Source organism: Varanus komodoensis, unplaced genomic scaffold (genome assembly GCF_004798865.1).
Source record: "Varanus komodoensis strain SLA01 unplaced genomic scaffold, ASM479886v1 scaffold12, whole genome shotgun sequence".
Lineage (NCBI taxonomy): Eukaryota > Metazoa > Chordata > Lepidosauria > Squamata > Varanidae > Varanus > Varanus komodoensis.
The window spans coordinates 7,947,487-7,973,047 of NW_025335349.1; the positions used below are offsets into that span (position 1 = coordinate 7,947,487).

Consider the following 25,561-nt stretch of genomic DNA (forward strand, 5'->3'; position numbering starts at 1 on the left):
CATATATTAATTACTCAGACAGAAAAGAGTCCCCAAGTCAATAGTCCGAGGGCTGCAGCAGGCACAACAGCTGTGCTTTGTAACAATCCTGTGCAACGTGCTCGAGAAAAAACTTAGAAAAAGTTTTACCCGACATCATCTTATGTACACTGAGAACACTTACCAAATATGTAGAATACATAAATCCAGTCCATATAAAAACAGATCAAGCCAGACAGTGGAAGAGATACAACTGTTCCTAGCTGGGCACCTAGAAATGCGAAATTGTCTTTTACACAAATGTTGCCAATACAAATTCTAGCCACACAGAGATTCGTTGAGGATTTGAAACGTTTGAGTGAGGGGTAACCCCGGTTGGAAGGCAATACAAGTATGACAATCAACCATGGTTGTGAACAGCAAGAGAAAGATGTGATGAGGGAGCCCTGGGTCTGGTCCCAATCCCTGCACCACTATTCAGGGAGGTTGCTGTCACATCTTCAGTGACTAAACTTGGGCATTTTTGTGACTCTCACCTGCATATGAAATACTAAGAAGTTTACTGCGTTCCAGTGGAGGAGCCCAAGAGGACCACATGGCATGCATGGCAGGAAAGGTCACACCCTGGAAAACAGATTTTGTTTATTGTACACACACACACAGAGCGAGAGAGACCGCCTTGAAGAACAAAACAAATCTTCATTTGTTGAGATAAACAATTGACTTCAAAGAAGCATTTTCCTTAAGTGAAAGCCTGAGAAAATACTGGTTGTATTAGGATGAGGCTATTTTCTCAAAAACAGTGCATAGTTTGTGGGCAATTAAGCAGAACTAAGTCCTCGCCCGCCTCAGTTCTTCAGCTGAATATGCTTTGTGGACATAATAATTCTGCTGAACTTTTGGTTTGTGCTCTGCAACAGCAACAAAAACATCTTCTTCAATTTGGATTTTTAAATGCCAGTATGCTAAGGAGGCCAGGCATTGCAGCAGAAAAGGGGCTCATTTTGCATCAGGCAGAGCAAGTTTTTTTAAAAAACCAACCTGAAATTAAACAAGAAACCGAAAAAGATACTTACATAGATCTGGAATTTAACAAACGTTCAGAAACAACATAGGAGGTCACAGCCACTGTGATAGGCCTCTAAATATTGCAAAGATTTTATGCTTGGCCAAGACAAGCCAATGGCCACCGTGTAGTGTATAGATGGCCAGAAGATTTTTCAGAGAGCCAGCTATGAGGTCAGCAAGCCTCACACTTGGAGCACCCTTCCCACCTTGAAAGCCGGTGTGGAAAGAGCTAAGCTGGCAACCTGTCTGAGGTTGCAAGTGCGGTTTAGTAGGGGTTTAGGGGTGTTCTAGGGGGCAGGAAGGACTGCAGGTGGTGTAGTGGTTTAAACCGCTGTGCTGCAGGGCCGGTTGATCAAAAGGTCGCCGGTTCGAATCTGCACAACGGGGTGAGTTCCCGTTGCTCCGTCCCAGCTCCTGCCAACCTTGCAGTTCAAAAGCATGCAAATGCAAGTAGATAAAAAGGTACCACTTTGGTGGGCAGGTAACAGCGTCCCGTGCACTGTGGTGTTCAGTCATGCCGGCCACATGACCACAGAGACTGTCTGTGGACAAACGCTGGCTCCCTCCGCTAGGAAACGGAGATGAGCACTGCCCCATAGAGGCAGGCATGACTGGACTTAATGTCAAGGGGAAACCTTTAGCTTTACCTAGGGGGCAGGAAGGAGACAGGTATCACCAAGATAGGAGGTTACCTGATGGTATCTCAGTTTCCTTCTCTCCTGAGCTGAGGCATCCTCATACACAGCTGAAACTGGCCATGTAAGTATTCTGCAGGAAAGGAAGAGCACAGAAGCAACCTTTGCCTCAGTGCTTCCTCTGTCCTGCACAGGATGCCTGTAATTCTTCAAGTTTGGAAGGCTATGGGTAGATTGCACCCTAAAGCACTAAACAGTTTTGGGAACAGCTTATCCGAAGAGCCACCAGCATTCATAGATGCCCAACGTGCCTCTCTGCCAACACTGAGTTTAGCTGCTGCAGCTGCAATTTTATTTTTAGATGTGTTGTTTCACTTATCATTTTATGGTTGGTTTTAGTAGGTTATCAAGTATCTTGGACTAGCAAAAGTAGGATCAACAAGAGAAAAATAGAACAAAGATTAAATTAATTACATCTTCTCCACTGGCATAATCTACACAGGCTGCAGAATTCAGCTTTTCTTGGTTCAGAATTTTAGATGGTCCAGTGCAGAATTTTCATTCCCTTTTTTAGACCAAAGTATACACGCATGTGCAGTGACTAGGCAGAGGATGTTGTTCATAACTTTGATCTTTTACTAGTGGCCCAAACACTCCTTCCTCTTCCTGCTTCCTACAACCTCATTGTACACATACACACAGGACTGGCAACATTAGTCTTAAACAAACTTAAAACCATAAAATTCAGTAAGTTAGTCAAATGCCATAAAGTTAAATAGAATGGTAAACCATAATACACTACCATGCGTTAAAAAGAAAAAGATGCCAAGTGATAACCAAGATAAAAACCGATATGATGACAAGATCTGAAAATGCACCAGTCTTCTTTTTAAAACGGAAGGGTTAAAAAACCTGGGAAAATAAAATAGTCTTCATCTTGACCCCAAAGGACCACAATGTAAACACCAGGAGGCCCTCTCTGAAGAGATCATTCCACAACTGGAGTGCCACCACTAAAAAGGCCCTCTCCTTAGTAGCCATGTGCTCACCTCATTTGGCAAGGTACCTGGAGAAGGGCCTCTGAAGAGGTTTTTAGGGACTGGGTGGGTATATATATTGAAACAAAATGTATTTTGCAAATACAGCTACCCTGAGAGTCTGATAGGGTGCTGGTGCTGCAATGCATGAATAAAGCCGCAATGGAGTTGAGTTGTTCATCAGCTAGTGAGCTTGCATCCTTCTGCAGTTTCTTATGAATGTATTAATCAAAGAAGAATAAAGAGGTTACCTCGCCCAGGCCTTCCAAAGCTCTGACTGCTATGAGGAATCCAACACCTAGATCCGCTGCTAAAGGTGTGAACAAGGTGAAAACTGCAGTACACAGGATGCCAAACCCCAGCAACAGCTTTCCCCCAAATTTCCGTGCAAGGTATCCACCAGGAATCTGAGTTATGATGTAGCCATAAAAGAAGGAACCAAGGATCCAGCCTTGAGTGTCAGCATCCCAGGCATACTTCTTCCCCTGGAACAGGAGACAGTGAAGAGACATGCAGATCTGGTTGATTTTTCTGCATTATAAAGAGGAAACAACAACAACAAAGGACTGCACACTCCCATTCAGTATCTGTGTGTGACTATCTATGATGTTCATCCCCATCTACAGAACAGCTAACAAAATAGCTTTTCTAGGCATCTGTCACAAGAGCAGAAAAGTACAGGTACACCTTTATGTGGTGCAAGGGGAAGCATCTCTCTATACATCTAAGAAATGACATGTGGCTCTGTGGTAAATCACAGGAGGATATATACAGCTTGGTAACACCCCAACTTATTATCCCATTAATTGTTTGCACTTTGTTTTCCAACTCAGATCTCATAGAAAGCAGCACAAGGACAATAGATACGTATCTTTTTAAAATAAAATGATCTACATAGTATATAAATGGTTTCAAAGCCACCTTTGTTCTGTTCCATTACTCAATTTATATGCTACCTACCATACTATAGATGCCATATAAACTCTGACATCTGTTAGCTATCTAATAAATGTGAAAAGCCATCAAAATCTGTCTCAGATTTTTGTGGTACAGTTCAAAGATGGCTGTTCACTGTAGAACAGATGGTGGGAAATTAGTGGCCTTCCAGATGTTAGCTGACTCCAACACCCATTAGCTTCAGCCATCATGGCCTATGGTCAGGGATGATGGGAGTTCTAGTTCACTGCATTGGAGAAGGCTGCAGTAGAGTATGGGGGTTAAAAGATGTGCCCAAGAACTCCTTCTAAGCATTTGTGCATGATGTTGGAAGTATTCTTTTTTGTGTTTACAACAGCAGCATCACCTCCATCCTGCCACAATATATTCTTTAATATGCTGGTGATGCCAACACAGAAGTGGGGGGAAATGGGGCTGTTGAACTTCTTTGGACTGGATGTGCATTTCAGCTTCCCAGCTCATGTGCTTTATGGCAGAACAGATGATGTGGCATTTCCCAAGCTCGCTCGCTCGCTCGCTCTCTCTCTCGCTCTCTCTCTGTAATATATATAAAATCTTTCCTAAGTGGAGATGTATGCACTATGGAAAATTACTCAGGTTGGCAGGATTCTGCTCTGGCAGGAGAAAGAGTTCTTACAAGAGGAGACGTAAGAGGATAAAGAGGCAATTAAACTTAAAAAAAACAAAGGAAAAAGTAAAACCTGAAAAGAGATTAATGAGGGCTGAGCGTAACTAACAATCTCCCTCCTACAAGAATTAAGCAGTCAGTGAGTTCCCATTGCTTGACGGTAATAAAATAAGAATGTTGATCTGAGCAGTAACTCTGCTCTGTGGTAGGCAGTATTTCATGTGAAATCATGCTCAGAAATATTCCCATGGCTAGAACTGCATTTAAAGACTCAACAGATAACTTCACAATGTGCAGCACAGTCCTATGCAGGCTCACACAGGAGCAAGTCCCACTGTGTTCAAATGCCCCCCTGGTTGCACTTAGATATGAAAAAGGTCCATTAGAACCACTGAAGGCTTAAAAAAGAACAGTAATGCAGTGTGGGTGGTAAGCACCTAAACTGCCCCTTTTCTAATCAGTGATCAAAGACAGAGGAAGCTGCTGCACTGGATGGAAATCTCATGCAGGCCTTCCTTGTGATACTTGTAGGCTGAAGGTTCTGTTATCTCTAGCACAAAGGAACAATGTAATCAGATGTTCTTTTGAACTTTAAAAAACAGGAATTCTTGTTCAGGGAGGAAGGCTAATACTCCAAAAGTAGCACCCATGCAGAAACCTTCTTCTGAGAATTCTCCCAAGCCTCCTGTGTCTGCACAGACTCTTCGTCAATATCCTTGGCAGAATGCCTTTGACTTAACAATTTGCATTTTTCAAAAAACCATTCCCATTTTTAAAAATAGATTTTGCAAAAGTTACCGTAGTGTTACGAGGAACAACTGGAATGGCAGAATGTTCAGGGCACATATTTGAAGTTGTGTTTTTGGTCAGGCTTGCATTTGGTTCTACCATGTCCACAAGGGCGACACTTAAATTCACACGGAGTGCGTATAAGAGAAAGAATCCAAAGAAGGCCCAGATGGCTAAACTTAGGCGAGCTGAGCAGCATATTGGAGCTGAAAGAAAAGGAGAAAGACACAACTTTATAGCAACTTATTTTTACCAGGAAAAACATTAGAAGGACCAGCAACAGCACCTCTGCCCACTGACTCACTTCCACAAGAGCAAAGATACTGGCAAAGGGTTTTTTACTTCTAGTATGAGTAATAGCAAAACTCCTATCCTCAGATCAGCTTTTCAGCATCATTTCCTTTACTTTGTGAAAGGGAGTGAAGAGCTGAGGTTCAAATAAAGGGGAAGGCTCTGCCAAAGGCTTCACCCAAAGGCCCCTTTGATGTTCATGTTCCAGGAGAGAAGATTAAAGAGCCCTTGCCCATGGGTTGGCTTGGAAAGAAGCAGCTAGTGCAAAATGGTGCTGCTAGACTGTTCAGGGTGACACTTTACCAGGTACATATTACACCAATTCGGGAGGAGTTGCACTTGCTGCCAATAAGCTACCAAGACCATTTGTCATATAAAGCCCTACATGGCTTAGGACTTGGGTAACTAATGGAACACCTTCTTACTTAGGTATCTGCCTGGATTTGGTTTGAACATAGCATTAAACCATAGTTTCTTAAACCCATAGGTTTTTGAACAATGATTTGTCATGATGTGCGAACTCAGCTGTGCTAACAAACCTTGTCAATTAAAAAAAATCATGGTTTGTTGTTGGGTTGTGAACTTAGGGTTATTTAAAATATAGGTTGTCATTATGTCCAAATGCAACACTATGTGCTGTTCATGGTTTGTTTCACTAGGCTATAAAGGCAGCAGGCAAGAGAGGTAAAAAACCCCAGCTGTTCTATAGGCTATTACTACAGTACCACAGAAGCATTTAGGATACAGGGAGTGAACTGGCAAGAAAAGAAGGGCACAAACAACCCAGGGATTAAGAAAACAAACCATGATTTGTTCAATTATCTGTCAGACAAACCTTGGGTATGGCAACAAACCAAGGGTTAACCATAGCTTAATTAAACTTTGGGCTAGCATTATGGGGAACAAGGTCTCAGACTTAATGCTAAGTTTTTTTGCATGAAGGCCAGTGCACAGCAGAATGAGGAAGAAGGAAGAGTGAGAAATCCCTCATTTCTGGCTTCATAGTCTTGAATAACTGGTCAATTCAGGTCACTGTGCCTTTACCAATCAACTATAAGTTACTGGGCACATTTGGCATAATAAATATCATCTAAGAAATCAAAAGATTGTTAGCTCTAATAAGAAAATTTCAACATCTTTGAAGATAGCTAGCAGCTAGCTACACCTTGAAAGTGTTTAGAGGAAATCATATGCTACTTGTTGATAAGCTGTTATGAATAAACTATACACAGAATTAAGAAGAGTGGGCTTTGCCTCTCAGGAATGGGATAAGACCCTGTAAGAGGAAATTTGTAAAGATGCATCAGCTTTCCAGAAGTTCTTATATTGTATTAACCATTTTAGGTTAGACTCTCTCCCAAATAGTTTTCAAGAAGTGTAGAAATGTCATTTTTTTAGACTCCTCTATTAATCAGGGTACCTGTACTTTACATGATCAAATGGCAGGGCTATACGTCATTGTGCAGTACCCTAATGGATCTGTTAAGCCTGCAACTCAGTCAGTGTGAAGCTGGCCAAGCATCTCATCTAATCTGTGTTCCACTTTAATTTTGTGACTTTAATAAACACTTTTAAAAATCAAAATGTTTTAAGTACCCTTAATCCTAGCATACAACAAGATGATGTATAAGAATCTGATTAAAGTTACCTGCTAAAGTTGTAACACACATTAAAACAACATACTGGTAATTAAGCAAAGATGGCCACAAATAGAACGGATAAAATAGGGTTGGGCAATGTGTGATTGGAGAACATCTAAAATAACCAGATGAAAAAGTGAGAACAAGATAATTTACTTGTAAGCAAGCAAGCTTGAAATCAGAAGCTTACTGCAGGGATGGACAACTTGTGTTCCTCCTATTGGTGTAGCCAATGGTGACAGACCTTGGAAGTTGTGAGACATAACACCTGGCTCACAACCAGTTGCCCAACTATGAGATAAAACGTATCGACCAGTTAAAGTGCCTGGATGAACAAAAAGGTTCCGAGCTGGCACCAAAATAATCACACTCCCTCTCTAGAAAAAGAAGTTTTATACAGTGGCTGATGGCAGGGTGAGAAGGAAATCCATAATCAGGTCTCTTTCTCTGTGGATGCAACTCTGTTGGAAGAAGAGATCAACACCATTTTATAGCTCTTCAAAGTCCTCTGTTTATTGAATAATTTACAACATAAATGTGAGTTCATTAAGATGATACTGAAGTTCTAAAGTTTTAAAGTGTATTGCTTTTTTGTACATCTAATGCAATTCCAAGAAAAATTATATGAAAGTAAGTCCCACTGAAATAAACCTGGTTTGGGAGCAAGTATTAGATGTTAAAGTTAAGGATCTCTATGAAAAAAAGAATGTGATTTTCCAAGGCCATTTCAAATGTTCCTGCCTTAACATATATAAGTATCAAATGAACCATAACATGTGTGTTGATGTCCTACTTTACAAATAAAAAGTGTGTGTGTGTATAAAGACAGAAAACTGCAGTATGATCATGAATCAGTGCAAAAAATGATATATAAACTACAAAATTATATTAACACTCAAAGACTAATATGATCCCAGCATATTCACCAGTTACAGTACTATTTTACCAAAGTATGTGGCAGGCAGAAGCCACTGCATGGAACCTGGCCATCTTGCCAGTAATCTGAGAATCTTTCTCCAAAAGAAGACAACAAAATTAAATTGACCAGCCTGGGCCTTCTTGTGGAATATGTATAAGACACTGTGAATGTCTAAGTAAATACAATAGAATTTCCCAGTGAGTTCTGCTTCCCCTCCATCACAGGGACAAGAATGTTCATCATTTCAAGCCATCTGATATTGTTCCTCCAATAGTTTAGATGGGAAAACTTTAAATCTGGTCAATGTGAAGGATTCCCTAAATTAGGGATTGGTAAATTAGGCTGGCTAATTTGCAAGTGCAAGTACCTTACTCCCAAGGAAGGGACATTTTTACTTTTTAACAAAACTCAAATTGTTCTGTAATTCTGTCACATACTTGTTGTTTAATAGTTATTTTGGCTCTAGGATATCCAAATGCTATTAGGCAATCATTTGCAAATCCAAAGTCAATAAATTTTCTGCCAGAAGCCTTCTCCCTATTTGTCCGAGAAGCATCTGTTTGAGTCACTGGGACTAATCCTACCAGAGAGAAGACCAGTCTGAGTGAGAAATTGGTTAGACAAATCCAAGCATGGCCTGTCTCCATAGACAAGGTGGCATTAGAAACACAACACTTTAAGAACAGTTCTCAAAAAGCTGGCTTAAAGGCTTTCAAGAGGCCCACAGTTATCATAAATGCATAACTGAGACCCACAGATCGAGTGAGGTATAATCGTCCTACAAATCCCCGAACAACAGGGGAAATTCTTCCCTTAGGGAAGAATTTATTTATTTAATGTGTATAGCTGAGGCTCTCTGGGTGGCTAACAAAAGTTAAGAAAACACTCACACAAACATATACAAAACAAAATTAATGTAAAACAAGTAAACCACGATAGCAATTGAATCAGCATAGGAGCACAGCAGCAGTACAGAATAAAATGGAGTATTAAAAATGAAGTTAAAAAGTTAAACCATGGGTCCTCAAACCATGGCCTGCGGGCTGGATCCAGCCCGCCATGCCCATTTATCTGGCCCGTCATAGCTTGCCATGCGTGCGCACGTGACGAGGCGCCGGCTTGCTTGCAAGGAGATCGGTTTGGACTCACTCGGAGAAAATTATCTCTGTGCACATATGCCCCGGCCCACGGCCCGTGCCCATTGCTGGCACCTTTCAACTGACCCCCTATTCAAAAAGTTTGAGGACCCCTGAGTTAAACGGTTGAAATGCTGGGAGAATAAAAAGGTATTCACCTGGTGCTGAAAGCAATACAAAGTAGGCACCAGGCACATTTCTTCAGAGAGCACATTCCACAACCGAGAAGGCCCTCCTCCTGGTTGCCACTTGCCTCACTTCCTGCAAAAGGGGGGTCCCAGAGAAGGACCCCAGTAATGACCTCTGGCTCCAAGAAAGGAAATCCTACAGAGAACCTGGCCCCAAGCCATTTAGGGCTCTGAATGGCAGTACCAGCACTCTGATTTGGGACCAGACTTCAACAGGCAGCCAGTTCATGAGCCAGTCCCCATTAACAGTTCACTGCCCTGTCTGGGATCAGTTGAAGTTTCTGGACCTTTATTCAAAGGCAGCCCAACATACAGCACACTGCAGTAATTCAAACAAGAGGTTACCAGAACCTGGATAACTGGTTAGGCTCTCTCTGTTCAGGTAGAGACATCAAGAGCCTACCTAACAATGTTGAGAGATTCTTCTGTGCATTTCCCATGCCATTATTTTCTCAGATATCCAGGAACTGGAAGAGTGAAAAACGACTCCCAAACATCTAGGGCTTGTTACCTGTTCAATAGGATTTCCATTAATCTACTATCTATGATTAACTCTACTTCTAGTAAAGTCAGTAACTTTGGTCTTGTTATAGTTAATTGTTAGAAATCCATTATAAGAATCAGTGGAAAGTGTTAATAGTAATTTCAAGCCTCATCAAGGAGGATAACAGTATATCATAAGCATACAAAACTGACAGATCTCCCACTAAATAGATGCTTGGCAATGAGCTTCCTGAGAGGATGCCAAAATCTAGCAGACCAGTCTAAATGCACCATTAAGTATGCCCACACTTCCAAAGAGAACTGAATTATTAATCCTTGCTGTATTAACCTTTGCCTTATCTCCCTTTACCTGCTACTTTTTATCCTTAATTAAAATGTGGTCTCTCTTTTTGAACAAAAGCCATTCAACAGGAAGCAAAGACAGACTCTGATCCCTATAAGACTTAAAGCATTCTTTGCAACAAATCCTGAAGGAGCACTTACATCCATATACGTCCGCCCGCCCCTTGAGATCTGTGGGAGAGGCCCTGCTCCGGGAACCCTCCGTGAAAGAAATTAGGAGGGTAGGTACTCGGAGGAGGGCTTTCTCTGCAGTGGCGCCCAATCTATGGAATGCGCTTCCCAGAGAGGTCCGCCTGGCGCCGTCGTTATTTGTTTTTCGGCGCCAGGCGAAGACCTTTTTATTTAAGCGTCATTTTAATTGTTAATATTATTTGCTTATTTTATCTGGCCAGGGCGACTTATTTTATATTGTTATTTCCTGTATTTTAATTTTATGTTGTGAGCCGCCCCGAGGCTTCGGCGAATGGGGCGGCATAGAAATGTTTTAATAAATAAATAAATACATACATACATACATAAAATTAGGAGTAGAAACATGATGTCTTCACAACTTCTAGTGCTTTAGATAATTCTGCAAGGATTGGTTCAGCTCTTGGTATCTATCAAGCACTGCCACTGCAGAGTCTGAGGTTATTATAGATTTATGCATGTGGAGGCAATTCTCTGAATGGAGCTGTTCTGTTACTGATTTATTTAGTAGGCCACTTAATACACAAATCTTATATTTATTGATTCATTAAGTAATCATTTTTGGGTCCACATAAACATTCTAATCACTAAACTTCTGATGCAAAATAAGTTTCAGGATGGCTGTCTACCTTGAAACTGAATGCTGAGTTGAAAAGATTATAGGAAACTATAGCCTAAGCAATTGTAGATGTCCTAGAATTATATATAAATAAAAATCCCTCATCTCTGTCTCCCATTACTGCCCATTCAAAAGAAGAAGATGGGGTTTGTTGATCACCTACACAAAGCACACTCCTGCATTATTATAACCAGTATCTTTTGATTGCCTACTTGGTTAAAATTTTTTAAAGACCACATGAAATTCAGAGGGAAATTAATGAAATTCAGCCTGACTTGCCTATGCAATGAAGCCCCTTTCCATTATTTCCTCTTCCACTCATTACATATAATTCATAAAACAACAACCCATCACTCATTTTCAGCTCCACAAAACACGAGATTAATTCCTTACCTTTAACATTCCCAGGATCTTCTTTTACAACCAACCTGGTTTTCAAAGACATGCTCTGGAATCTCCTAGTTACTATTGTGCCAGACCAACAAAATGTTAAGATCAGAAGGGAAAGTTCCTGCAACAGTCTCACTATAAAAAAATAGACAGAGCAGCTTCCTTAAACAGAGATCAGGAAGCTGTTTTATCTATTTATTCTTGCAAATGAGATCTGATCTGAACTAGACATGGCACAGCCTAAATTAGATGTGGCATATTCTGCAGATTTAACACCTTGGTGTCCTGGGAACAAACTTTTAATAGCAGGTGACCCCCTCATCGGTGCCCTTACATATCTTGCTGTTTATCAGGGACACTATCTGAACCCACGGCTGCTTTCGCCAACCGCTTCTCCGAGGTTCCCTCTAAACCTACTTCTGTTACATGCGGAATATCCTGCTGCACAGCTTTTTGTTTCTTAGTAACCACCCCATTTTAGATCATTCCATACTGCTTTGAGGAAACACCTTACATCCTGACCAGCCTTAAGTAGGAAACTTAAATGGGGCATTTATCGCTATTAGATTTTCTACCTAAACCTTTTTAATTGACTGGCATCAGATCCATCTATTTACTTTTCTCAGACAACAGCTGCTTTATCACACAAGGAAAAAGACCTTGTTGCTAAGCATTCCAGCAATAATTACTGTATCAAATCTCTGCATTGTGTGGATGGAAGGCAGGGAACAAATACTTTGCTGCTGCCTTGTTTTCTGGATAAGGGATAAGGGCAAAATGCTGTGCTGCTGTCACCCCACACTCTTAAAATGGTCTAGAGTGGTAAACTCCAGCATTCATCTTCTAAATGCTATGGATGACCTCTGTCAATTTGACTTTTGCTAGTAAAAAATGGGAAGATAAATTGACAGCACTATGGACAGAAGGAGAGAAACTGCTTTCGAGAGACCATATGGTGCTTAGAGTTGGGACTGGGGACATGGGAGATCCAGGTTCTAGTATCCACTTGGCCATGATGCTCACTGGGTGACTTTCAGCCAGTCATGAACACATAGCCAAACTACCTCTCAGGGCTGTTGTGTAGATAAAATAGGAGTGGAGGAGATCTATATAAGGAAACTTGGGTTCCTTGCAAGTGGCAAAAAGGCAGGATATCAATGCAATGCAACAGCAGTAATAATAGTAATACTCTTCCAAATTAAAAAGACATAAAAAAGGTTACAGTATCATTACAAAATAATTGGCTGCTGCTGCGAAACACAGGGCATCAATGATGTTTTAAATCAACACCTTTAAGCTCATGCTTTACAGAACGTTAAAGAAGTACCACTGTGCTGGAACTATAAATCAAAGTGGCAGGTTCTACTCAGACTGGGTTTTTAAACCTAAAAATAAGAGCGTTTTCACAATTTTCTTCCCTATGCTATTTGTTTATCTAGCACCCCCAAACAGACCTTTCTTTTAATAAATGCATCACCAAGGAGATTTTTGCTGAATTTATCACATGCATGTGCAATTGCAGAAAACATATGTTAAAACCTCCCTTTGTAAACTTTTTGTGCCACACAGAACAGACAAGCAACAAGCCAAAAGGCACGTGAATTGGTAAGACCAAAATCTAGTGTTGTTTCCAATAGCAGCTGCTGACATACTTCTTGGAGCTCAAAAATAAGGCAGGTAGGCTCCGATCAGCACCGCAACCCAATCATTCAGTTTAATTGAATATGTTCAGTAGTATTTGCACAAATTTGGGCAATTATTTTTGAACCAATAACCATGCATTCTTTGTTTCCTTGATATAATGCGCACTGTCACACCAGGAGTGATTTTATAAGAAGCATTCCTCCTGTGTATAAGCAAAGGAAGAATGCCTTGCTAAAACAGTCTGTGGTCAGAATATCCAGCTCTGTTCTTTGTCCCAATACGGAGAGAGGTCAAACTAACAAGAAGGCATGACAGGCTTTTCTCCATGGCATCACCTAGATGATGCAAATTGCTTTCCTAAGAAGGTGAGCTCAGCCCCACATTATTTAATTTTAGATGAGCAGGGAAGACATTTGTTTCATTTGGTTTTTCATGCTTTTAAATATGGTAAATTCTACTTTCTTACAGTTTCATTCTATATGTGCTGTCAATTTTAGCTTGCATTTTGTTTTAATATTTTTCTTTTTGTGCTCCACCTCAGAGAGGCAAATATTTTAATAAGTTAGTATGGTCCTAGCTCTATGAAGCTTCTATAAGCACTTGCATTAAACATGCAGATTTAAACTCTTCTGTCCATTTGGTGGCAACTTTTCAGTTGATTAACTTATGTTAATTTAAGTATTGCTACCCAATAGCCAAAACTCTCTGGGCAGTTCTGAACGATGAAAATCATAAAATACAACATTAAGTAAATTATAAGTACATTAAGTATGTTACAGTGTAAAGAACTAGAATAAGAAACAGACTTAAAACCAGGAAGTGAAATGCTAAAATCTGAGAGCCAGTGTGGTATAGTGGTTAAGCACACAGGACTGGGCCTCAGGCAATCTGGGTTCTAGTCTCCCTCAGCCGTGAACTGGGTGACTTTGGGCCAATCACAGACTTGCAGCCCAAGCTACCTTACAGGGTTGTTGTTGTCGGGATAAGACTAAGAGCAGCAGGAGAATGGTGTAAGTTGCTTTGAGTTCTTTAAAAAGCAAAAAAAAGTGGGATATAAACCAATAAATAAATAAATATGCCTGGAAAAATTAAAAGGAGATCACTTGGCACTAGAAAGAATGTGCTGTAGCTGCCAGGTGAACCTGTCAGGGTTACTCATTCCACAAATGAGGTGCCAGAGTAGGAAATACCTTTTTTCTCTGTAGTCACCCATCCCATTTCCTTTGGTGGCAGCTCCTGGAGAAGGTTAGGGTTAGGATATCAAGCTTTGGGCAAAAATGTATGGAAAGAATCAGTCCTTCAAGTAATGTGGCCCAAGCCATTTAACATATTGAAAGTTAATACCAGCACTTTGAATCAGGCCTGGAAATGAATTGATAGCCAGGGCAGAAAGGAAAGTACTGGCCTAATACAATCACATTTCTTTAGACCCCATTAACAATCCTATTGTCCTATTTTTAAGCAATATTAAATATAGAATCGCTAGTTATGACTACCCCATATTGTTTCTTCCTAGCATCTAGTAACCAGAAGTATACTGCTTCTGAACAGTGAGGTTCATATATAAAAGAACTCTGTCCAAACATGTCCAAAAATTCTTGAGTCAATCAGGAGCTAAGGATACCTGCACACAGTTGAAGAGTTTTATGATTGGGAACTTTTTATCTTCAGATGTGAATGTGTCTATGCAAAGGTCAACAATGCAACTAGAAATACTCAAACTGTACCTGTATTACCTGCTCTGAGCAAGTTATGATCTCCCTGTACAGAGGCAGTAAAAGAGGGCAGTTGGCTAAATACTTTGCTTCTGACTTCTGTTCCAGATACAACACTTTACATTTGATAGATTAGACCAAGACAGTTTATGTTCTTGCATTTTTCTGTACATAGTAATTGTACATTGGTGTTTCTGGATTATAGAATATTGGAAATCTGTAATGTGCACATAATATTGACTAGTTCACATGACATGACAGTTCATTGTGGATGAGAGGCCATAGTGGGTTGCCCTGAGGTGCAAACTTTGAACATTCCCCAAAGGGTGACTTGTTCATGGCCAAAAAGCCACCCTGAAAACACACGTTTTGTACCTGGGTTTGCTGAATCCATACTGAGTTGTGTCATCCAAACCTGGGCAACTGACCCTATTATAGGTACCAAGAATCACCTAGGTTGCTGCTTAGCAAAAACCGGCAAGCTTACTCAAGCTTTCCCAGGCTACTGCCAACCACCCCTCCAGTGCCCAAGTGGTACTTAGGGGTGGTGGCACTGGCTGGGTGTTCCCTGCTGTGATTTTGAGCCCCTTTGCTTCACTGTTGCTGTTTTTCTCCCTTTACCCTTTTTTGCCAGAGACTGTAATTCCCAGACTGACAGCTGGTATTCGCAACCTCATTTTTACAGCCACTGACAGCCCCATCCAAGTACCCAAGCAGCATACTGGGGTGGCTGTCACTGACTGGCAAACAGACGAAAAGGTTGGCTAGATTTGCGCAACTGCGCAGGTACGCTGTTTCATGACTGCAAAACTCGAGAGCCTCAGCTGGGCGATGTACAGAGGGGTACCTGCTGTCAAAGTGCACCTGGAGGATCCCAATAGTATTTTTCTTTCCTTAACTGCTGTCAAATTGCACAGTTGAGGCAAAACAAGAAGGATCTTTGCTTGAGAAAAGGGGGTGTTGAGACTTATATCCCCCTTTCAGTAAGATCATTTCTTCTTTTTTTTAAATCCTTATTGTCCTCAAGGTATGGCACATCTAGAATTTCTCCACTCAAACCCCAAGATTCTAACTGCTTGGGAAAGTGCAAAAGGCATCCCATTCCCTTTTCAAGGGGGAAGGAGTCCTGTATAAAATGGGGATTTGACAGGGAAATAAGTGGGGCTTTTTTTTACAGGGACACACAACCATATGCCACAGAAAAACACCCATTGCTCCATTAGAAAGGGTGCTGTGAATGAAAAAAGGCCTGCAGTTGGGGAAGGAAAGAGCAGGCAAATTGGTCCTCCCATAGAGTACCCTTGGAAGGACCAAGGGAGAATGAACAGGAGGAAAAAGCAGAACCCAGGGAAACATCTGATCATTTGTTGGCTGCATCATGCATTGTTTGCACAATAACTAGGCCACTGCAGCTTACTGCCAAGGTGGGTAAGCATGACGTACAAACACACCCCTTGCTTTAGCCATGCTTACTCATTGAACACACTAAGTTCAATGAGACCTACTTCCTAGCACGCATACTTCATAAGCATGCAGCCCTGTCCACATTTTAAAAATTAACTACCATAAGAAGCGAATAGATGTATTAGGTCATATGCTTTTGTGGGCAACAGCCCAATTAGGAGAGGGGCTGCAGCTCAGTGCTAAAGCATGTGCTTTGCACGCAGAAAGATCCAGGTTTAATTCCAGGTATCTCCAGTGGGAAGGTTAGGTGGCAGGAAGGGAAAGCCCCTTGCTTTAGTCTCTGAACAGCTCCTGCCTATTAGAAGGAACGTTCATACTAGGCATTTAGCACTGAATTTCCTACCTTCATATCTTCATTGTACCACACAATGATACCATCTAGTCATTGTCCCCCTTTATTTTTCCTGTGGTTCTAATGTCTTTTTTCATATTGTGCGAAGTTTTACTTTTCCCCAAGAAGAATGGAGGTGCAGCACAATCTTCACAGATGCAAGAGCTCTTACTACTAAGCTACTCTTCTGTCTTTTTAAGTTGACAAGAGTTTGATGCTGGCAATGAGGTATCAGACAGGGGAATCTCTCATAACAGCACATGCTCACTATAATCTGTGAGTTAGATGTCATTTTATCACACTGTTTAACCTTAAATGAAAGAATGTTATATGCTAATTCTATACATGCACATGCATAGTTATAAGATTCCTTGTCATGGAAATTGTAGACACTCTGCATCCTTTTCAAAATGCACTTTAAGTAGCATTGTATTCTTAAAAAAATAGGTTGGAAAACATCTTAGTGCAAATGTGTGACTAATTACATAAAACTTAATAGGGTGATAAAATAGCTCCCATTGTAAAGCTTATACAGAATGTGCTCTGAGCTCAGGTGAATTGGAAAAACAATGCCCCACCCACTGGGATAGACAGAGCACAGTGGGATGACCACACAGAACAGCAGCAATATCCCTGATGGTGTGGGGAAATTATTGTTTTCCTAATAGTGTACAGTTAGAAGAAAGTGCTTAATAGCACCGGAAACTATCCATCTGGAAGCAAGTAATGTAGACAATGCAGTTCTGGGTGGTCAATTAGTCTAGTATAAGACAAGTTATTTTGTTCATCTTAGATGTGTCAAGTGTTACCCTCAGCTGGCCCAGACCTAAAGGATGGAGGAAAACATCTTTGTGAAGATCGTAAAATGCAAAAGTTACGGCCTACAATATTTCTGTGCAAAACTAACATATACATGTATACATAATGTATATATAATGTATATGCAGTGACCACAGTGACCATTCCCAACAGTCAGACTATACAAACTTGTCTATAGAATGCAAGAAGTATAGTCTATTTGGCTGAGCTGTTTGTGTTTTGCCCTAAACCTGGCCCAACGTGCAGAGAAGCCTTTATTCCTTTGATAAAGTGGGATGCAACCTCTAAAGCTTATGCCTGAATAAACCTGATCCCCTCTGAAGCTTATTGCTGTTGAACTCAGGAAGGCTGCAATTCACAGAACAGTGACTTGGAACTAAGCCTGACTGCACTCAATGGATCTTACTCCTGAGTAAGCAGGCATAATATAGTACTGCTAGTTACATCTCAGTGGGATAGAAGCAGGTGTGCAAATAGATAATTTTATATTATTTAAATGATTTTATGACTGGATTATGAGAAGGCTGTAGAAGGCCATGTGTGCTACTTCATTTGTGAAATAACAAACAATATTTCCTTCTTCTCCCACCCAGTGCTTTACATCCACTTCTGCATTCCTGATGTTAGAACAACTTTTGCTAATCCTGATGAAGAAAAAGAAAAAAAGGTGTAAATTTACATTTTAAATTCATTTAAATGATAGAATCATCAAGACTACAGCAATAAAAAGTGAGCTTGCTTCTGGTGCCCTCAGGCCCTGGGTAGTTATTTGCAACCCTTCTCCTCGGACCGGGGCAGTGGGGACCTATACTTTGGTCCCAAGGTACATACCGAGTTTCACCACTGTGCATAGAGCAAGGCTGCTAGATATTCCTGCTACAAGGTAAGATGACTCTGTAACACCTATGTCCAAAGCGGTGCTCTTCTGATACTTTGTACTACAATTTCCACCACCCTCGCAAACATGCTGGTCAAGGAAGATACGAGTTGTAATCCAATGCATTTGGAGGGCATTAGGCTAAAGAAGACCCCCACATGATTCTGGAGGCAGATAACGCTCCCAGGGGAAAAGCTCCTTTCCCCCTACTCCACATAGCTCTCAAAGCATGGCTGGCTGGCTGGCCGGCCGGAGTCAAAAGAGGGATTCCGGGGCAGGTCGCAGGGCACAGATCCCTTCAGCGGCTACTGCTGCTGCTCTTACCCGGCTTGCCGATGGGCTGTGATTCTCGCAGCAGAAGCGGAGTGCGGTCCTCCTCTTCCTCACCCTCTTCAGGCTCCGGGGTCTGCATGGCAACCTTCAGCGTTAGGGCAGGCGCTAGCCTCGGCGCCCCCTCAGAACCCACCCGGCGAGTCTCCCGGCTTAGCACTAGAGTCAGCAATAAGCAAGCAGGCATGTGACGAACAGCCGGGCGGAAGTGTGGCCATTGTCGGGATTCACCGTTTACAGAACGAACTCGCGTTTTCGGCCATCTTTGATACTGGCACCAACCTTCCAGCGGATTGGTTGTTGAAGGAAACAGAGGGTTGCAGATCTTGCTTAAAAGCGCAACCGGTGGAAGCCTCTTCCCGGGTTCCCACTCAGGTTTGTCCGCAGGAGTTTTTCCAGCGGTGACTCACTCACGTACCTCATGTCATGGTACTCTGCTGTCGCGTTGAAGCCGTTGCAGAAACAGAAGGAACATCAGAATTCTTAAAAAGCCGTGCGGAATCTGCAGACCGATATTCGTATTCTCGGATGTGGCGCTCTGGCTATGTCATATTGCGAAAGTCTTCCATTTGTCCCCCAAAACCACGAATACCTGCGCTATTCAAAGATAGCCCGAAAGATCTGATGGATTAACCAATTGTGTATGACTTCAGCCAAGATGGCTAAGCAGGCATAAAAAGTGCTTTATGGATAGTGGCGTTTTCGAGTCTTTGTAACGCAACATCCTGTAACTTTACGACGGAGGTTGCATCAAAATCCTCAAGAGCGATCCACAAACGGTGAAATAATGTGCGGTAATGCCTGAGCATGTTGTCACATATATAGCCTACCCTTTTCTCTATGGAACCCAAGGTGGTGTCCATGGCCCACTTCTCCATTTTTATGCTTGCAACATCCCTGTGTGATAGGTTGGGCTGAGAGTAAATGACTGTCTCAAAGTCACTCAGTTACTTAGCACATGATGTATGGATTTTGGTCAACACCATTCAATCTAGCAAAAATTGCAGTATATTCTCTATTTTTTTCGGGGGAGGGCAGAGGAAAAGAATAGCACAAAATGCCTAATTTGGTGCCTGCATAGCCCCGGAACAGTGGAGGTTGGAAGATGCAAACTAGGCTACGGTAGAAATACAGCGTAAATTGGAAGCACACTGCATGTATATCATTACTGTGGCTCACCATGTGAGTTCCAGGTGAAGCTTTTACAATGTCATCACCTTGCCTCATTTACAGAAATTTACAAATAGTCTCAACATCATCTTCTCATAATACTGTGTTGCTATTTATTGCATTTCTCTACAACTTTCTGGAATCAACCAAGCTGGTTTACAAACATTCAGAAAACAAGTGTGATAAATATAAACACAGTAAAATGTTTAAACTTTGCAAGTCAATTGGATATAAACAGTTAAATTTAGAAGGTGCATCTTGACTCCTTTCCTGGGGCTTAGCATGGGGCTAAGTCCTTGACTGCATGCTCAGGCATGCAGTATACGCAGCCCTACAGTATATGGGCCTTTGTAAGTCAGAGTATCTTAAGAAGAGGCTTCAATTTTCCAACCACTTCATTTTTCCCTTATCACAGAAAAATGCTTCAATAAACCATATGCATCCACCATCCCCACCAATTGCTGCACAGTATCTTCTGGTTGCTAGCTCTTAGGAGAACTCAGTGTGGAAGCACCCCATAGCTCAATGCTGAGGAACTGGTGGCTCTCTAGGTATTGTTTAATTCCAGTTACCATCAGCCCTTAAAGGCTGGCTAATGGTGAAAGATGATGGAAGTAGTAGTCCACCAATATCTGGTGGTGCCCTGCCCTGCCCAATACAAGCCTGCACATCAGCAGCCAGGCAACTTCAAAGAGCCCACCTACAATGAGGAGCTTTTAATTTGATACCAAGTGTTTTCCTGGCAATAATCTTTTCTAAAAGTCACTTTATTATTCATAATATTAAAGTACCATGGGGGAGGGGTCCTTGCACATTTTGTAACTGATCTAATAAGGCTGTTACCCTCATAGGGTGAAAGGAGATTGTGGACCCTGTCTTGCTTTTCCACAAAGGAACTCCCACACCATCTGCTGCCATGGATGAGAAGAAGGGTTAAAAAGAACAAGGATGCTAATAAGATGGTGACTCTACCTATCTTCCTCTGCCATCTTTTGCAGAGCTTTAATGCTGCCAAAAGTCAAACTAATGGGTGTATTGATATTTCTTTTTGAATGTCTTGTTCTGTTGGAGTGCACAAAGACCTTGTCTTCACAGACAAGAAAAATGAGACATTTGCCATTGTTTGTAGAAGAGAACCAGCCCTTACCATTACGAAGGTACAGGAACTCTTTCAGACCTATTGGTTCACAGCTAGGGGGAATTGGGTGGGGCTGGGAGAAAGGAGCATGGTCATCTAAGGAACCCTGGAAATTAGCATTCATGGAGGGCCAGACTGGGGCTTCCAGCGGTTCTGCAGCTCTGCATTAAGAGGTGCTCCTGTGTCATGCCTGTTGATAAAGTAGTGGCGGAGGCCAGCCTGTAACAGTGCTGCTCCAGTTCCACAGCACCTGCCACTGTGCCACCCCCTTCATTAGGCACTTACCTCCCTCCATGGCATGGCCAACATGCTTCTGAATTCAGTCTATGGGGGAATGGCTGAGGTGGGGGGGAAGGGTACTGAGGGAAACTAGTGCCCCCCAGCTGTCTCTTTTTCCTTGAAAATTACACTTTTCCCCTTGGTATTTTGCAGCAGTTGGATGCTGACTGATTTCTATATCTGTATGCCTGCTGTCAAATGTCTAGTTGCTCTGTCCCAAGCAGTTTGGCTGGCAGAGGATTAGATTTTAAGCACTTTGATTTCTAAGAAAAATCCCCTGCTTCCCATGGCTTGACTCAGCTTGGTCATGTTACAGTATAATAGATCCACATTATTCCATTCCTGGAACTCATTTTATGAGACTTTTCCTTTGAAAGTTATAAACACATTATAATTAATGCTTATTCTATCTGTTAGTACAGTTGGGAGTAATATGTACAGTAGATCCTAAGGTTTTCACGGTATTCCTGTTTGGCTGAGTTCAAGTGATAAAGAATATTCTCACTTAGACTAAATTCCACAGTTTGATATTTATTACAGATACATCAGCAGATGGTGCTATTTCATTTAGCTTGCACTGTGAGAATACTTACAAGAACATACTGAAGTTTTCCCTCATTAGTAGAGTTCTAATTATTTTTCTTAATTTTAGCATGTGTGTTTGACTTGCTGTTCCATGATCACTGAAGTCTAATTTAATTGCAATGTTTGCTTTAGACAGAAGTATTATTTTACTTTTTTAAAATGTTAGTTGATTAAGTACCAGCTGATGGATTTAAGTGCTGTGCTTTGTGATAATTTAATCACATCCATTTGTAATTGCCAAATATCTTATTAAGTTAGATCAAATGATGCAGAAAGATTAACAAGACTATAATACTGGAATAACTAAGCTGTAGTGGAAACTCTGCCAGCAACATTAATTTATTAATTACTTGTCCTTTAGGGCATTCTGTACATAGGCCCTGTCCTGTATGGTTGGCAAGCCTGTATGCTAGGCAAATACAGGGCAAAATCCAAGAGTTAAGCAGGCCAAATTGTCCAGCACAAATGTTTCAGTCTAATGCGGGATTGGGCTAAGGCAGGGGTGGACAAAATATAGGCAATACTCAAACCACAGTATTACAAGCAACTAGGTGGCTACCAGAAGAGAGTGTGAGGTACAGCCAAGTTCAAAATATGGCAGAATAGTCAAGTAGAAATTTAGTGCAAAAAGCAGCATCATGCAGGAGTCCAGAGGTTGATAACATGGGGGTTCAGACAGAAAGCACAGTCAAGGAAACAGGCTGAGGGAAGGTGTTGCTATAACAGCCAATTGGAAACTTATAGGCAGGAGCTTCCGGAGTCCATCCGCGACTCAGTTGTATAATGTCAGAGGTGTGTGTATAATGTCATGAGGAGCCCTTTCCTCAGAAGAACCTCTTTTCAGTAAGCAGGCACTCCTTTGCTGGGCCTCCATTCTAGCCTGCATCTTCCAGTGCTGCAGTTCTCAGGGGCTAGTGGAGGCCTGGCATTCCCCTCTGCCTCAGAAGCAAAGCTCTTTGCCCACTGAGGAAGCAGATCTAAGGGCATCACCACTGAGAGGTCAGGACCATCTCGGATAGTACCAGGGTCATCTGCAGCAACCCGTTTCCTGGGTAATTATGGCTCTTAAATTTTGAGCTCCTCTTCTAATGAGAAATCCCAGGGGCAGTCACGACAGGTTGCATCTATGTTGGCAGCACCAAAGCTGAATATAAATAATCACAGACTGTTGTATATATAGCTGGGGGATAGAAGAGCAGAAAAATACAGGAAGTAGAATTTAAGAGGAAACCACACAGATGGTAGCGATTGATTGCTGCTGGGCAAGGTCATTAAATATCCACCCAGAAACCACAATCTTGTTTGGTAATTTGGCAAAGAAATGGACACAAATATGAAGACCTTGAGACTGCACCCACCAGAGCAGCACACAAAATATTGCTAAATCATGCAGAAAGTGAAGTTCACCAAGTCAAAATCCACTTAAAATGTTGTTTCCAGCTGTTTGGGCTCATTTGTTCTACTCTGAGTGCCTGTCTCAGGGACTGTTGTCACCACAGTCTCTCCTCACCCTGTGATCACAGATGGTTTTGTTTATCTGAAGTATTTTTGTCTCACTCTTCATCCAAAAAGCCTTCCAGAGGGGCTTACATATTATCAATTAAGTAAGGCCATCTCTGCTCACAGGTTTACAATCTGAACAAACAGGTAACACAAAGAAAAAGGGATGGGGTAGGAAGAGAGCGATATTATTTTAGCAGAGTTGGTGGAATGACCTCTCTCTCTCTCTCTCTCTCTCTCTCTCTCTCTCTCTCTCTCTCTCGCTCTCTCTCTACTTCAGCTCAACTTGCTGGAATGGCTCCTGACAGTGGTAACAGTTCAGGAAGACTTTTCAGGAGGATCAGCGATATAGATTATCACCACCCATTACTCGTCTGTGCTGCATTTCTTTAGAGCATTATCTTCTCAAAGGTTTCCTAAGCAAAACTTAGTGGCTGCTGAAAAGTTGTAGTATCTGGCCTAGACTATTTGAAGGATAATTTCAGTCCTGTGCAAGGTACATAAAAAAAAAAAAAGCCCATGGTTCACAAACCTGCCTCAAATTTACAAAGCAAGAGTGTGTGTTTGGCATCCCTTAACATGGGAACATACTGTGAAACTTCTCCTGCTGGCCTATGGTGGCTTCTGCCAAGGCCCTTTTTCCCAAAGAGGTCTCCCAATGACTGCAAATCAGTGTGCCCTTTACCTTTCCTCAGGAACCACAATTTCAAGGCACCAGGAACATCTGATAAGCAGTACCCATTTTGCTGCTGTACTTGTGCAGCACAGCCGTTCTGGCTCTGTGTGCATGGATGAGGAGGGGAGGGGTTGGTTACATCCACACTGGGCTCTGGCTGACTTGCACCCCCTGGAACTCTCTTGGGCTGCAGATTCAGCCATTGTGCTGAAAATGGTTCCATCTCTGCCTTAACACTTAGCTATACCTAACCCATATGAAGTGATCCTGAGTTTGCACTGATGCTTAAGAATAGCAGAAGTGCCTTGCTGGACCTGAAAGAGACAAAATATTGTAACTCAGGCAAGGTGATGGGACGATACAGGCCTCACATGGAATCACTCTGATAAAATGGTACAGCAGGAAAGCATTAAAATTCCCTTCCCTAGTGCTGTGGTCCTGATGTAACACACACTCACGGATGGACAGAACAGTTATGGCTTTTACCTCTGGAAAAAACTGTGGGTATCTGGATTACAGATCTCCCGCTGTCATGTATGGTTTGGTACATTTTCATTTATCGGCATCCAGTACTTGATATAGTTCTGGTTCTTTCCAGTAGAGGGCTGTAGTCCTTCAGAAAAGTACAAAAGAGTCTCAGAGTAGTAGGCACATCACTCAAGATTCAGTCCTTTATAGAGTTCCGTGGAAGCAAGCCCCATTTGAACCCAGTAGGGCTTGCTTCTGCATAAACTTGTATAAGATCACTCTATTAGCATCTAGTACAACATCGAATGGCAAGTGGGAGCAATAAGGTTAAGCCATCCAGAGACTTTTAGCATTGGGATGGCATATAAAAACTTTAAATAAATAAATAAATGAAATAAACCCTCAAAAAACTTTTATAAGACTTGATTGCACTTACACTAGCTTGTATGAATGTTTTACTATCTGCCATACCAAAGTGGAGATTATTTATTTATTTATTTAAAGCATTTCTATGCCGCCCCCATCGCAATAAAGCCTCAGGGCGGCTCACAAAACATAAAACATAAAAACATACATAAATAATGATAGTATAACAATTTAAAAGGAACAATAAAAACATTTTAAAACCCCCGGTGCATTCTCGGCTAATTTTAAAATCCTAATTAATACAATAATTTAGCAATTAAAATAAGTTTTAAATAAAAAGGTCTTAGCCTGGCGCCAAAAAACAAATAACGACGGCGCCAGGCGGACCTCACTGGGGAGCGCATTCCATAGATGGGGTGCCACCGCAGAGAAGGCCCTCCTGCGGGTACTCACCCTCCTAATATCATTCACAGAGGGTTCCCGGAGAAGGGCATCCGTTGCAGATATGAAGGAGCAGGAGGGCATATATGGGCGCAAGCGTTCCTTTAGATACCCAGGGCCCAAGCCGTTGAGGGCTTTATGGGTCATAACCAACACCTTGAATTGGGCCCGGACTTCAATTGGGAGCCAGTGGAGCTGACGGAGAACTGGGGTTATATGAGAACAACGCCCAGTCCCCGTCAGCAACCTGGCAGCTCTATTCTGCACCAATTGAAGTATCCAAACCGTCTTCAGGGGTAGCCCCACGTAGAGTGCGTTGCAGAAATCTAATCAGGAAGTTACCAACGCATGTGTCATTCTCGCCAGGCAATCGTTCTCCAGGAAGGGATGCAGCTGATGGATCAGCCGAAGCTGAAGGAAAGCGCTCCTCGCCACCGCCGTCACCTG

General features: G+C 41.9%; 1 protein-coding gene across 2 annotated transcripts in view; it reads right to left on the reverse strand.

The window, feature by feature from the left end:
* Positions 1 to 18,669, reverse strand: part of SLC17A5 (solute carrier family 17 member 5) — a 32,995-nt gene extending 14,326 nt beyond the window's left edge. Inside the window, exons 1-5 of one of the 2 annotated variants that reach the window (XM_044421699.1) lie at positions 18,486 to 18,669; positions 5,103 to 5,299; positions 2,971 to 3,204; positions 516 to 603; positions 164 to 250 (exon numbers count right to left, since the gene is read on the reverse strand). In XM_044421699.1, coding sequence (XP_044277634.1) covers positions 164 to 250; positions 516 to 603; positions 2,971 to 3,204; positions 5,103 to 5,299; positions 18,486 to 18,573 — 694 coding nt within the window. In that variant the 5' untranslated portion in view covers positions 18,574 to 18,669. Of the gene's footprint in view, positions 1 to 163; positions 251 to 515; positions 604 to 2,970; positions 3,205 to 5,102; positions 5,300 to 18,115; positions 18,335 to 18,485 lie in introns of those variants that run through there. The other variant, XM_044421698.1, reaches the window with a different exon arrangement.
* Between the last annotated feature and the right edge of the window lie 6,892 nt (positions 18,670 to 25,561).